The 13,679-nt window shown below is 38.0% G+C and overlaps 1 protein-coding gene across 1 annotated transcript in view; it reads left to right on the top strand.

The window, feature by feature from the left end:
• Positions 1–5,805: 5,805 nt before the first annotated feature.
• ATP10D (ATPase, class V, type 10D) overlaps positions 5,806–13,679 on the top strand; it is a 40,771-nt gene continuing 32,897 nt past the window's right edge. The window contains 3 exon segments of the mRNA XM_009335161.1: positions 5,806–6,074; positions 6,854–7,048; positions 13,610–13,678. Coding sequence (XP_009333436.1) covers positions 5,806–6,074; positions 6,854–7,048; positions 13,610–13,678 — 533 coding nt within the window.

Raw genomic sequence — 13,679 nt, 5'->3', positions numbered from 1 at the left:
TGAGTGGATGAGGGATGAGCCTCGCTTCCATAGCTTTATGTAGCGTGACCTCCATCGGGGTTAGTATTTTTATCTTCCCTGGTCACTCCAGAACCTCAGACCTGCAGAACATCCTGAAATACTCAGGTGGGAAGCTAAGAAAAGTGGTGTTGCTGGAGAGATGCATTGTCTGAATTGCTTCCCTTTTAGGTGCTGTAGGCGGTTTTCAGGTAAGATAATGCAGTTTTATTGATTGCACTTACATTTGCCGAGAATCGATTGATTACCTCCTACTGGAAAGAGACCCAGAGGACACAGAAGGCATCCTCCACATTATGTCCAAAGACTGTGCCTAAGCAGGAACAGGGTAGAAATAAGCACCATACACATGCTCATGCCAAAGGTCTGAGGAACATTCTTGTGAAATATGTCATTTACCAAGTGTATTTAATAAAGAATTTTCTGAAAGAAGAATGAGGACTCACTATTTGGAGATCACAGGAAAAGAGAGGGATGTTGTCAGAAGGGAGGAAGTGGTCAAGAGAACCCGGGGTAAATGGTAGGGCACTTCACATGACATGCGAGCAAACAACCACAACATAATAGTAAGGTGCAGTTTCAGAGCAGTATGAACATTGGCCAAATTATCTACGCATCTGTTTTGCAGACAATCTCTAGAAAGAATCTGGGATGGGAGAAGTCAGTGAATGCCAAGGGATTTGCTAAAGGCTACCCAATCATGTAACTGGAACTAAGGATTTTTTTAGTCTCAGCTCCGTTTCCCTGCAGGAAAGCTAGGAGCGAAGGCTTGCAAGCAGATATGAAGGTGATACTTCACAGAACTGGAAGCTGACAGAGTTTACAAGAGACAATGAAAGGCAAGTGGTGGGAAAAGAAAGCAACTTTTGGACATGAAATGTACATACAAGAAAATGATTATATTGGGGTTTATGTTGAAAGGCCCTTCTTTCAGGGTACGGAGCATTTAAAAATAAGGGGTTTCACAGCATTACCAGTAGCAGAGTGTTATTAAAGGCTTTTTTATTGTGATATAGGATGGTCAAACATGGATAGTGTATAGTGCTTCTCTGTCCTGTGGTAAAAATGATGCTGCTGTGCCTTGCTTTTAAAAAGATTTGACAACCAGCTATTGCACGTTAACTGCATCTTGTCCTTCCAGTTTTCCATTAGAATATCTCAAGTGTTTTATAAGAAGAGGAAAGAGTCAGAGTACATGAGGCATCTGAGGTAGAGAGAAAGCAAATAGTATGTCCAGTGTCAGATAGTTGCCTTCCACATTTCATCATGATCACATGACATTAGTGAGCTTGCTACAAAAACTTGGCTTTTTGCATGTAAGGCATATCTGGATTAGCTCTATGTCAGCTGTTGCTATTTAGCAAGATCAAGTAGTGTTCACTAGAGTGTACAGTGTGAAAATGAGAACAGAGTCTAGCTTGTGTGACATTGTCCTCAAACTTAAATATGATCATTTAGGTTTCCTATTTTCAAATACATGAACATTATTCTTGGCTTTTTTAAACATAAACTTATTTTTTTAAAATAAACCTTTAAAAATACTGCCTCAGAGTTAAGTTCTGAAGCATCTGTCTAAAAGTAACTCATCTTGTGGGTCTTGCCAGTGTTTAAAGAAATATCTACTGTTTTGTATTACTGCTTCAAATTCACGTTAGGCTGGAGAACTCAATAATTTACTCTGAAAAATGACATGACAAGAGGGTCAAATTATGTTTTAAGAGAAGGGATTTCTTAGAAAAATTGTTTAAAACAGCTTTTATTTGATCTTCGGCAACTTCATCCTTTACAATACCTAACATGAAGTTGATGAATCTCCTTTTGAACTCCTAGCTAACCAAAGAAAAGGTGCTCATTACTTTATGATCCAAATTTAACGAGGAAGAAGAACAAAAACATTCAAAAGAGGGAAAAAAAATGCAAAAGAGATTTCTGAAGTTTGAAACCTCATAAATCCTATTTTAAAATGGAAATGCAAATGACTAAAAAAAATCATTTGCAAATAGTAGCTCAGTCAAATCCCAGGTGAGTCAGAGGGCGTTGTGGCAGAGTATGAGATCCAGATACTTTTTTTTCCCAAGATGCTTGTAATTGTCTGATTCACCTTTTTGACCATAGGTGATTACCTGTTGCCTGTCATACAGTGTTTCCAATGTGGTACAGTGCTGGTGGTGGTTTTGTGTTAGTTATTTCTTGTTCATACAATCTTCTTCAGAGTTTACTTTAAATGTCGTTACAATAAAATGCTGAGGATACTGGCAGAAATATGCAGTGCACACAACTGAGTGAGGTTTCCTGTTACTTTTTAAGCTCTGCTCCTCTGAAGGAGGATGAGGAAGGGTGGGGCAGAGGTTTTGGAGCTGTGTCAGGGGTGCGTGTGCAGTGAGGGGTGACTGCTCTTCGGCAACACTGTGTATGCAGTTTAAACCTTTGGTTCCAGATCCAGTGGTGAGGAATTCTGTCTTAACATGCTTAACATGTTAAAATGTCCAATAGTCCCCTCCCGTTTTTTTTAACAGTGGTGACCGGGTATCAAATGCTACAAAAGGTAATAAATTATGAAAACAAAAACGAGAATTTAGGAGGTTTTGAAATTTGTGAGGTTTTCTCTTTTGTTTTTCCCAATTCTCAACTTTCATTTCCCATCTTTATTTGCATGTTACTGATAATGTAATTCTTAAGCTTTTAAAGGTGGTTTAGCTGCATAGATTATTTTGCCTATATAATTTTCACTGAGTGAACAGGATCTGCTGTTTAAAGCCTTTGCATTGCCATTAGTCCTGGAAGTTTACTTTGAGAAAAAGTTTCTTTACTTTTGCTGCTGCTTCTGGTCAGAGAAGTCACCAATATCAGATGTTTGTTTGGTCTTACGAAAACAAACATGATTTTCTCTACAAATCTAACCTGCTCTCAAATACCTGGTTCATATTGCGTCTTGAAAAATTTTGTGGTATTTCCGTCCTTAAGTTTTCCATGCATTGTAACAGTATGTAGAGATATGTCAGATTACTGCTCTTGGGCAAGGGATTATTGTTTCCAGCAAAAGTATGGTTAACTGACACACCCTGTATGATTCATGCTAAAGATGGAGGCTTGAAAGAGGCTGGTAAAATTAACAGGACAAAGAAGAAATCATGTTAAAACTCTCTCTGATAATCCAGCAAATTAAAGCAAATTTTTCTTTAAAAAGGCTCCTTGTTGCATAAGATCTGTTTGTGAAATTACTGATTTGTCACAGCAGAGGCAGTTAAAGAGGAGTGTTGTTTCCTCAAAACAGCCAAGCCTTAAGGGCGCCATCCAAAACCTGGAAGTTTTTTTTAAAGAACTGAATTGGCAGAATTTGTGATTGCAAAAGTAGAAAGTACCAGTTTTTCAGCCAGTCAGCTTTTTAAACTCTTTCATTTTCAATACTTTGTTTCAGTCCTGACTCATGTAGGACTGAGTGTGTTCATTTGCTTTTTAAGAGCCCTATGTGTATTGAAGAGCTCTGTATAGCAAAGTATGGACTCCACTAGCAACAGGTTCTGCAGTCCCTAAATATTTTTGCAGGCCTGGCTTCCTTCCAGGCTTTCGACTTGTTCTCAGACTCAGTGCAGATGAATTGAACCATCTCCTTCACGTGTGTATAGATCAATATTCACATGTCTGACTATATGGTAGCCACACCTTAGAAGTAGTTCATTGCTGTGAAGTAGTTGCTTCTAGATGTTAGAGTTTCCATCTCTGGAGAAAAGACTAACCCTGACTAAAATGGGATAGTAGCCTCTATGGTGAGGGCAGTAGGATTAGAGGGAGCAAGGACATGAAGAAGCCACGTTCTGTGAAAATAAGAGGATGTTGTATTTTTTGGAAAATCTTCACAATCTCCTTCTTGTTTCTCTGAGAAGTCCCAGACATATTTGCCTTCCTGTGCAGCAGTTGCTTGCCTTTGGTAGTCTGATGGTTACTGGGACCACGAGGTTTAGCACTGAGAAGAAGGAAGGTCTCTTTTTCTCAGATCGATCCATTACATTGCCTGGGGAAGCACTGCAGAAGGGCCTTGGGAGAACAGTAGTTCATGTGGGAACTGCCGGGGGATGCTGAGAGGAGATGCTATATAGAGGTGTGTTTTTCTCTCATCGTTTCTCTTCTCCCTTCACATGCGGATCAGGGTTTCTAAAGAGAAACATGAGTTTTATGTATGTGGTAAAAGTCTTCCAAAACATTAAGATTTTTACACTCAATAACTATCCACATCTAATGATGATAGGACAAAAATGTACCGTCTTAATTTGATGAGAGGAAGAGACCAAGTAGACGTTAGGGGAAAGCTTTCTAGCCAAAGGGTAGCGATGCAGTGGACCAGGCTTTTAGGAAGTTTGCAGAATCTTCTTTTTAAGAACAGGGTGGGTTGGTGTAGATATTAATGCTACTTCATTGCTAGAGGACCTGCTGAGGACACTGTGCCCATGTTTCAAGATTTCTGCAATTGTAATAGAAGAAAGGAAAAATCAAGGAAGATACGTAAGAGAAGATATGGTTGTATCAAATTGATAGTTTAGAAAATTACTTTTTACAGCAATGTTTTGGAGGAATCTGAGCAGCACCGAACTACATTTATCAATGGCAGAAAAAGAGATCCCACATGTGGTAATAGAAGCCAAAATCAGGATTAGTTTGATGACTGTATAGGGTAGTCTGTAGTAAAGAGATTTCATTCAGAAAGACCCAGCAAGTTTTAGAGGCAGCTTTTGTGTGGGAATTTAGGAAGAGGATTTAGTAAAAAATTTTGCTATAATGTATGCAGGTAGTAAGATACCAGATGGAAGGAAAGTAATCTGCAGCGAGAAGTAGCTGTACTGATGATTTGGAGCTCATGCAAGTTACAGTTTTAAACAAATATAAGATGAGTTGTTCTGTGGAAGAAGTAGTAGTACAAGAAATATAGCAACTATTAATTGTAAAAACTTGTTGTAAATTATAAAAAAACCTCATTGTAAAAAAAACAGCAATTCTGAGCTTCTATTAAAGTATGGTTTGTGTGTGTAAAAGTCCTTTTCTGACTGCATTGGGTGGTTTGATAAAGTGAGTATCACGTATACCTATGAACTTCGGCTTTTGTTAGGAAAACAAATTCCTGGGTAGATTGTTAGAGCTTAGCTAAGGTGAATAAAGGAGAAGCATTGGCATGAAGTTTATTCATCCTCTATCAGCTGGTAAAAATTCTCAAACCTGTTTCTAATTCAATAGCAAGAGGTTTTTTGTTCATGATAGCTACTTAGTGCCTTTCACTGGCAATTCCTCACTTCAGGTCTAAGGCTGTACTCGGATGCCTATTGCTATATTGTTGACTCCCGAGTTTAATAAAGGTTGTTAACCATCAGCAAGGACTGCTGTGTCTGAGATAAGGATTCCTTTCAAAATGCTGTTCTCTGCAGAATTAGCAGCTTGTCTTCTTTTTCACCATACTACAGCATGAGAAACTGGTGGGCGGGCTGCTTACATGAGGTGCTATTACAAAAATATTGTGCATTTTAAAAAGAGTAATCAAACTCTAGGATCCTGAAAGGGTGGATGAAATTCAGATAAATTCAACCTTTGAAGCAGATGTTCCTGACCTCACATAACCTACTAACTGTCTGGGTTTTTTTAAATCAAAATATGGAAATGACTTTTTTCCTAGGCTTATTCAAAACTGTAACTGTGACTTTTTAGTTGAAAAGCCTTTACAGAATTACTACTTAACTTGCTGTATTTTAACATGTTTCTAGATAGAGGACGCTCCTTGGATTATAAAGTGTTTCAGGCGCAATGGCAGATCCCATCCGCTGGGCCCGATACCGGTGGCAGCGACTGATATCTTCAGAGGGCAGAGAAGGTAGCAGCAGCAGCAGTTCAAGTAACAAGTGCTATCAATCATCAAAAACTATTGGCAAACATAGGATAGTGATACCCTGTTTGGGACATTTTAAGGAAGAGTATGAAAAAGTATCAAAACTGTACATGAACAACAAAATACGGACTACTAAGTATACTTTATTGAATTTTTTACCACGGAATTTATTTGAACAATTTCACAGGTAATGAAATCCTTTTGATTGTGGTAATTCTTCTGAAATTGAATTCTTTTATTTAAATGTGTATATTACTGTATAGACGGGTATTCAAAAATTATTCTTCCTCCTGACCTGCCTATCACTTCTGAAAAGATCTGTGGGTGTTATTTGGCCAAAGTCTCCTGAGTATCATCAGTGTTAGGCTGATCATTTTCTCCATAGCTTATGTAATTTCCACCCATTCTGTTATTTGGATTATTGAAATACTCCTTACTCTTGGAGCACTGCCACACAGCAATCTGCAGTAGGATTTTCAGCTCATTTCCTGCAAATGTATTTCTCCCCTTCCCTCATGTCTTTCTCTGTTGCCAGTTTTTTTCATCTTCCTTCTGCTTGGAGGACTGCTGATTTGTAAAGTTATGCCGGGAGGTTTTAGGATGGCTCCCTCTTAAAAACATGTCATCTCCCCCAGGAGATGGCAAAATTAAGTTTAAAAGACCTAGAAATTTGAGAGAGTGCAAGTTCACCAAAACCTCACGAGAAGATACATGCCTGGCAGACAAATTGGAAAATACAGGAAAATTCTTGGTTTCTGCATCTTCTGCTATTAAGCAACTGTGCGGCTAAGTAATGCATTGACTGGAGGGTGAAAACAGAGTTCTGGATACTTAGTTGTTAAATTGCAGTTGGGGGGAAGAAAAGATAAATTACTGCTAACTTAAGCATCTGTATAGGATGAAGTGGGGGAATAAGGATGACTGTCTGCTGGCACAGCTAACTCCTATGTTTTCTCTTTGTTTCAGAGTTGCCAATTTGTATTTCCTATTTCTAGTTGTCCTAAATTGGGTTCCTCTGGTGGAAGCCTTCCAAAAAGAAATTACAATGCTACCTCTAGTAGTGGTTCTGACAATTATTGCAGTGAAAGATGGTCTGGAAGATTACTCCAAGTATAAAATGGATAAACAGATAAACAACTTACTAACCAAAGTGTATAGCAGGTAAGAGACAACAGTCTTTCTGGTTTATTGTTATTATTTGGTTATGAGTATATGTGGTATGATAAATCTTTTGGTTTACTTTCTGGATACTTATAGAATCATAAAATAATTTAAGTTGGAAGGGGTCTCTGGAGGTCATCTAGTCTAACGCCCCGCTCAAAGCAGGTCTAATTAGATCAGCTTGTTCAGGGACTAGTCTAGTTGAGTCTTGATCACCAGTTTTGCTAAATGGATATCAAATTAGTGTAAAATTTGCTGAAAAAATTTAGTCTTTGGTTGAGGCAGGAGTGTTCATGCATGAGTTTGTGCTGTATTAATCAAGGTAGTTTGACTAGTTAAGCACTGTTGTACATAGCATTTGTATTTTTAATTCTTTTAAAATCGTTGTAAGCATCAGGGAAGTTCAAGGGTTGCTAATTTATCACTATATTGGTAAAGCTCATTAATGATATCGGGATGTACTCATAATGTAGTAACGTTTCCCCAAACAGAACTAGATCATTTACTATCTGAGTGTGTCACATAGATGCTAACATTTGTACCAAACTGTTCCACAGTGCAGGACTGCAGTATTACAGACTGTAGGTGCAGGTCAGGAGTGGAGCATGCTAGTGGTGAGATGTTTGCTAACAGGCAGTTATTATGTATGGATAAAAAAAAGACAAGAACGCAAACTGATCATATTCCAAATTAACTGGCAAAAAACTTCTTTTAGTGCATGTCAGTGCTGCCCACATCATTGTTTTTCTTTTATACCTGTCATAAAAGGATATTCTGAAACTCATTCAAAGCCTGTAAAATACAAAGATAAAGGAAGTATAGTGGACCTTTTTTATTTCTTGCATGCGGAGTGGTCATGCAGGGAAACAAGTATTTTGAAAAACATCACTTTTCATGTGTTGTAGTAGCCACCACAGATAGCACCTGTAGGAGAGGATTGATGGGCAGTTAGACACTTTAATGAAAAGAGGGAGCTTTAAATATGGTTTGGCACTACAGCAACTACTGCATGTTACTGCTCGGACCTTACTGAGTTTGTTAAAAGACACAGCTTTATCTAGTGAAGGCAATACACTGGAAATAAACTTTTCTAAAATCTTAATGTGCTAGCTGGTTATGCCAAAACCTAAACTCTGTATTGTAGACATGACCTTCATCAGCCCATGCAGCAGGTTTGCAGTCTGGTACTACATAACCATTAAATATATTGTGATACTACTCAGAAGATGGAATCTCCAGCTTTCTGGCATTTGCCATGCTCTATAGGTATTTTAAGAGTGAGCTCATAAGCACAGAAAAAGTCTGGACTATCATTTTATATCATCAAAGGGAAAACAAACGGCTTTTTGTTCTGCAAACACGAATATATATAGCAGATTTCCCAGAAACATTCTATTCAACCTATAAAAAATTTGAGCTTGCAACAAGTTAGTAATTGGGCTATTAGGAAGGATAAATATTTTCCTTCTTTTTCATGTCTGCAGAGAAGGCTTAAGGGAGAAGCTGGATTATTTCTGCTATAAATTGTCATGTACCCTGAAATAATTCATTGCCAGAAAGCTGAAGCATTCAATATCCATATTCCTGAAAACTCTGTGTTACTTGCAATGTCAATGAAGCAGAATTAATTTCTGATCTTCTTTTCTGGCTTGATTCCTTCCCCGTCACCAAAAATGTGTAATAATGAGTGGCCATATTAGTCATCTGTAAAAATTCCTTCTTGTGCCTATAAGTATTTAGTTTTTATAACTTTCTTCCTCCTTAGTTTCTTTATCATGAATTATTTTATATAGTATAATCTGGTTTTAAAAATAAGCTTGGAGGCATGCTTCAGGAGAATTAAATCTTATTGGTACAGAAATGATTCACTATGTGTGAGCTGATTTATCTTAAACTTCCATTAATCTCACATTAGGATTCAGAATTTCTTAACCTGAATCCCTTAGAAATTGTAATGACTCTTCCAGTGCATGCATTTAATCAAGAATAGTTGTATCAATTGTAAACATGATGAAGAACTAGCTGATGTTGAATACGATTTCCAGTTATTTTCTTACTGTGTATTTGTTCATCTGGAGAAGTTGTATACATTTTACATGCTATCTGCATAATTTTACTTACACATTAGATACCGATACCTCGTGGCTACAGAGACAAGTGCCCAATATAATGGCTGTTCTTGCTATCTCAATGTAACTAAGCAATAGTTGTCATGCTTGAAAGCTGGTAGGCCACCTGTTTGTATCTGAAGAGAATTTGCATGAAGCATTTTCAGGAAGACCAGTAATCCTTGCTTCTTGAATTCTTGTGAGGCTTGCTTTTATACAAAGTTAAGTGTTCATAATAGAAACTAGTTTCACTGTGCTCTGTTGTCCATGACAAAATGTGCCAGTCTCAGTGCCTTGACAAATCTACCTGAGCAACTAGATGCTAGTTTCTGTGCTTTTTTGACAAATCTGATTTCTGCCACGCACCCCACACACACCTCCTTATTTGCTTTTACTTACAGGAAATGTCTGACATCCGTAGTTTCAGAACTTTCAACCTGCTACTTCTTGGAGTTCTGGAATTTATCCATTTGATAGATCAGAATTATTGTATTTGGCCTTAAATACACAGAGCCTGAAGCTGATTTTTGCAGGAAAGCTTATTTCTGTCTTGAAAATGTGATAAGATAATGTTGCTTAAAATGTTTTTGTTGGGTTTTTTTTTTCTGTCTCATCTTTCCCTTGTGGAGTAATAAAACATATTAATAAACGATAAAATATGCTAATGTGCACTTCAATTTAGTTTGTAATTGTTGCTATGATGTTAAATACTTAGTATCAAGTCCTTGTGCCTTTTGAGCAAGTTATCATTTTAAAGTGGTAGGATCTTATTTAAATAGCCATGAAACACAAAGTGTAAGGCACTTCTGTTTGAGCATCTGTTAAAATCATGTAGTTTGTCATTTCAGTAGAACTGCAGTGAGGTGATTATGATGGAAAAATCCATTTATTCCCTCACTGACCTACTACTAAAGACAGTTAAACTTTTTGTCTGACTTTGTGCTGATCCAGGACGGATAACTTTGCTGGCTGATATATTTGAGAGAGAAGAAAAACGTATTTATGTTCCATTCCAGGCCTTGCATGTAGATGTGTTATAATTACTGTTCTTTACAACTGCATGTTTATGCAAATCATTGTATATATTTTAAATCCAGATATAATTTCATATCCAGTTTTTCTTTCTGGAATTGAGATCTGGAAGGAATAATCCTTTCTACAAGATTCTTCCTTACCTTTAGCCTTCCTTTCCTCTCCCAGACTCCAGCCTGGCAAAAAGAAAGTGGGACTCATCCAGGTGCATCAAGTAAAAAGAAGCATTATATACTTTCAGTCCCACATTTATTAAATAGGTAGTGATGTAAAAGAGAAATATTTGCCATTTCCTGAGGGCTAATCTCAACACTGGAAGCACAGAAAAACAGGTTTTTGTAGTTTTTGGTGAAATACATGGTAGTTAGAAAAAATGTAGGGATGCAAGAGTACCAGCGTTTTTCTCCTTTTTTTTTTAATCTCTAGTAAATAATTACTTCAAGGATAAATCAAAGGGTTGCTTTGTCACAAAACCTTTAATTTCTAAATATTTCTGTGGTTTTGCAAATTCCAATTCACTTTGAAAAATTCCTGTAGAAGTCAGTGGTGGAAATTGACACCTTCTCACCTGATATTTTTATCTTACTACATTAGTGATGCCATTGCTTTCTTTGTTTATGAGTTTATTTTGTCTTGCTTACCTTTCCGTTTCCATCCTTTCTCTAACTCTTCTAACTACAAGATGGCTGTGGAAGTAATTTTCTCCCACTGCCCTCCTGGGTTCTCAAATCCTTTCCATCCTGATTGGAGGGTGAGGTAAAGGGGTGCTGTTTTGGAGAGACCGGGGCGTTCTGCTCCAGTTGGTGTTGTACCGTAATTGGACTCACTTGGCCTTCATAGCAGGGTAAATTGGCCTACAGAAAAATTATCATCACGTTACGCTGATGTAGTTTTCAATACCTGAGGGGTAGTTCTAAACAAACAAACAAACGAGTAGTTTTCAGCTTGCTCAGTCTCCTGAATAGATTTACTTTGTCAGCACCTTTGCAGCTATGAAAGCATGTCATACCTTCAGCAACTGAGAGTCACATCCTGTTTCAGCAAATCTTCCTTCCCTTATCCTGCTAACTTGTATTATTATGTCGTTTTTTGTTAGACGTAATAATAATTTACCTTAGAAATTTTTCCTTCAACTTTTTTAGTTTATTTATTTTCAAGGAAATATACTGGTATGAAAAGTTAATTCCTGCAGGTTTTTTTTAATACAACCATCTTGTGATAGGCATGGCTGTAGCTTTAATTAAGTTTTACATGCTTTCCATTGTGCCAGTTCTCCATCTGCGTAGAAAACTAATGATGAGCATCTTAAGGAGAAAACAGATGTACCTTATATTGCTTTAATTTTATGTCAGCTTTTGTTCCTTTCTGTTTTTGCTTTGTTTGCACTTTGAAAGCAATATAACCGCCTTACATTCACTGGAGAAATTGTCATCAGTACTGTCCTGGTTTCGGCAGGGATAGAGTTAATTTCCTTCCTAGTAGCTGGTACAGTGCTGTGTTTTGGATTTAGAATGAGAACAAAGTTGATAAGGCACCGATGTTTTAGTTGTTGCTAGGTAGTGCTTACACTAGCTAAGGACTTTTTAGTTTTCCATGCTCTACCGACTGAGAAGGCTGGAGGTGCACAAGAAGCTGGGAGGGGGCACAGCCAAACTAGCCAAAGGGACATTCCATACCGTGTGACGTCATGCTCAGTATATAAAGCTGGGGGAAAGCTGGCCGGGGGGGCCACTGCTCAGGGACTGGCTGGGCATTGGTCGGCGGGTGGTGAGCAATTGTACTGTGCATCACTTGCTTTGTGTAGTATTATTATTATTATTATCATATTATTATTATTATTATTTTATTTCAATTATTAAACTGTTTTTATCTCAACCCACGAGTTTTTCTCACTTGTGCTTTTCCAATTCTCTCCCCCATCCCACCGGTGGGGGGGTGGGGGGGAGTGAGAGTGAGTGAGCGGCTGCGTGGTGCTTAGTTGCCGACTGAGGTTAAACCAGGACAAGTACACTGATTAACTGTGTGGGCTTTGTGCCCTCTGTTTGTAGACAAGCATTTTCAAAAGGGTACTGTCCGATAATGCAGGTCTGAGAGGTATGGGTGCAAAGCTTGATACAGGGAATATTTTTCTGATACTTTCTAAGTCATTAGAAGTGTCTGTTTCTATCTCAGTATTTATCAGAAGCATTTTACATAGCTAACACTTTCATTAAAGCTAGTAGGTAAGTGCCAGTCTACACACAGAGGTCATGTTGCAAAACTTGTTAGCTTGTCTGCACTGTAGAAGCTAGGTGGACTTCCCAGCTCCTCAGTGTGAGCGTGCTTCTCAGCCAGCTTAGAATGAGATCCAGGGAAGGAAGCACAATGTGGAAGACAGCCCTAGCACAGCCTGGACTATACCCCAACCTGGATGATGGAGAAACGAAGACTGTGGAGAGTACATGCTCCTCTCTTTAACATAGCTCTAGGGTTAGTCTGTGCAATGCAGAAAAGCCAGGCAGTCGCTGAGGGCAGTAATAGTTTGTACAAAAACGTACTGCACGCAGGCCTGTGCAGTGTTTGTAACAGCAACTGTAGGTGTGTTTCATCACCCATAGTGCGGTAGCCTACTGCTGTGTGTCTCCGGCTAGCTCATCAAGCACTCCTTGTTGCTTATTACCTTGCATCCTATTCACCACTCTAAACCTGATTGTGTTTGCAGTAAACTGCTGTGATTACATAAAAGGAAGATTCTTCATCTCAGCTGAGGACAGAACAGCAGCTATAAATGGAAAATTGAAAACAGTTCAAACTTACATATGTCATGCCTGGATATTTCATATTAATAAAGAGTTTCAACTCAGTGCTGATGGGCCTGAGCTTTTATTGACTTCCTTGAGTATTATAGAGTCTTGGTACCTTATGTTCAAAATTAATAGAAAGGATATTTTAAAAGTCTGCAAATACAAGTATTTATATTCAGAGCATCAGTGAAGTGGTTGCTGAATATTCTTTGCTTACTAGTAGATGTTCATCATCTTTGGTGACAGACATTTTTGAAAGGCCCTATTAGAAGGGAAAAAGATTTGCTGCTCTTGGTTGCATAATTGCAAGAAAAAGTGTGACCCAAAGAGAAATCCTGAAAACACTGCTTTCTTGGAATAATGAAAATACAGGAAGCAAGAGGGCTGAATTTTAAATAGAGCTAAAATAATTCTGGGAGGGTGCCTGGAATGTAATTCCCAGAAAAACAAGGCTTGGACCCCAGAGCTGATTCTTTGTAATTATATTCACCTTCAGCTAATAGACTATCTCATCAGAGGTTTTTTAATGACTTGGAAGCATAAATTAACTATTAGAGTAATTTTCTAGTTACACTGTGTTTCTCTGAACTTTCAGTTTATGCATTTGTAAAAAATTACTGGTTTTATATGTATTTCAGGAAGGAGAAGAAATACATAGATGAATGCTGGAAAAATGTCAATGTTGGGGACTTCATCCGGCTCTCACGT

This window comes from Pygoscelis adeliae, unplaced genomic scaffold (genome assembly GCF_000699105.1).
Source record: "Pygoscelis adeliae isolate BGI_AS28 unplaced genomic scaffold, ASM69910v1 Scaffold21, whole genome shotgun sequence".
In the NCBI taxonomy this organism is placed as follows: Eukaryota; Metazoa; Chordata; class Aves; order Sphenisciformes; family Spheniscidae; genus Pygoscelis; species Pygoscelis adeliae.
The sequence above is the reverse complement of the archived record's forward strand: the minus strand, read 5'-3'. Positions and strand labels throughout refer to the sequence as shown.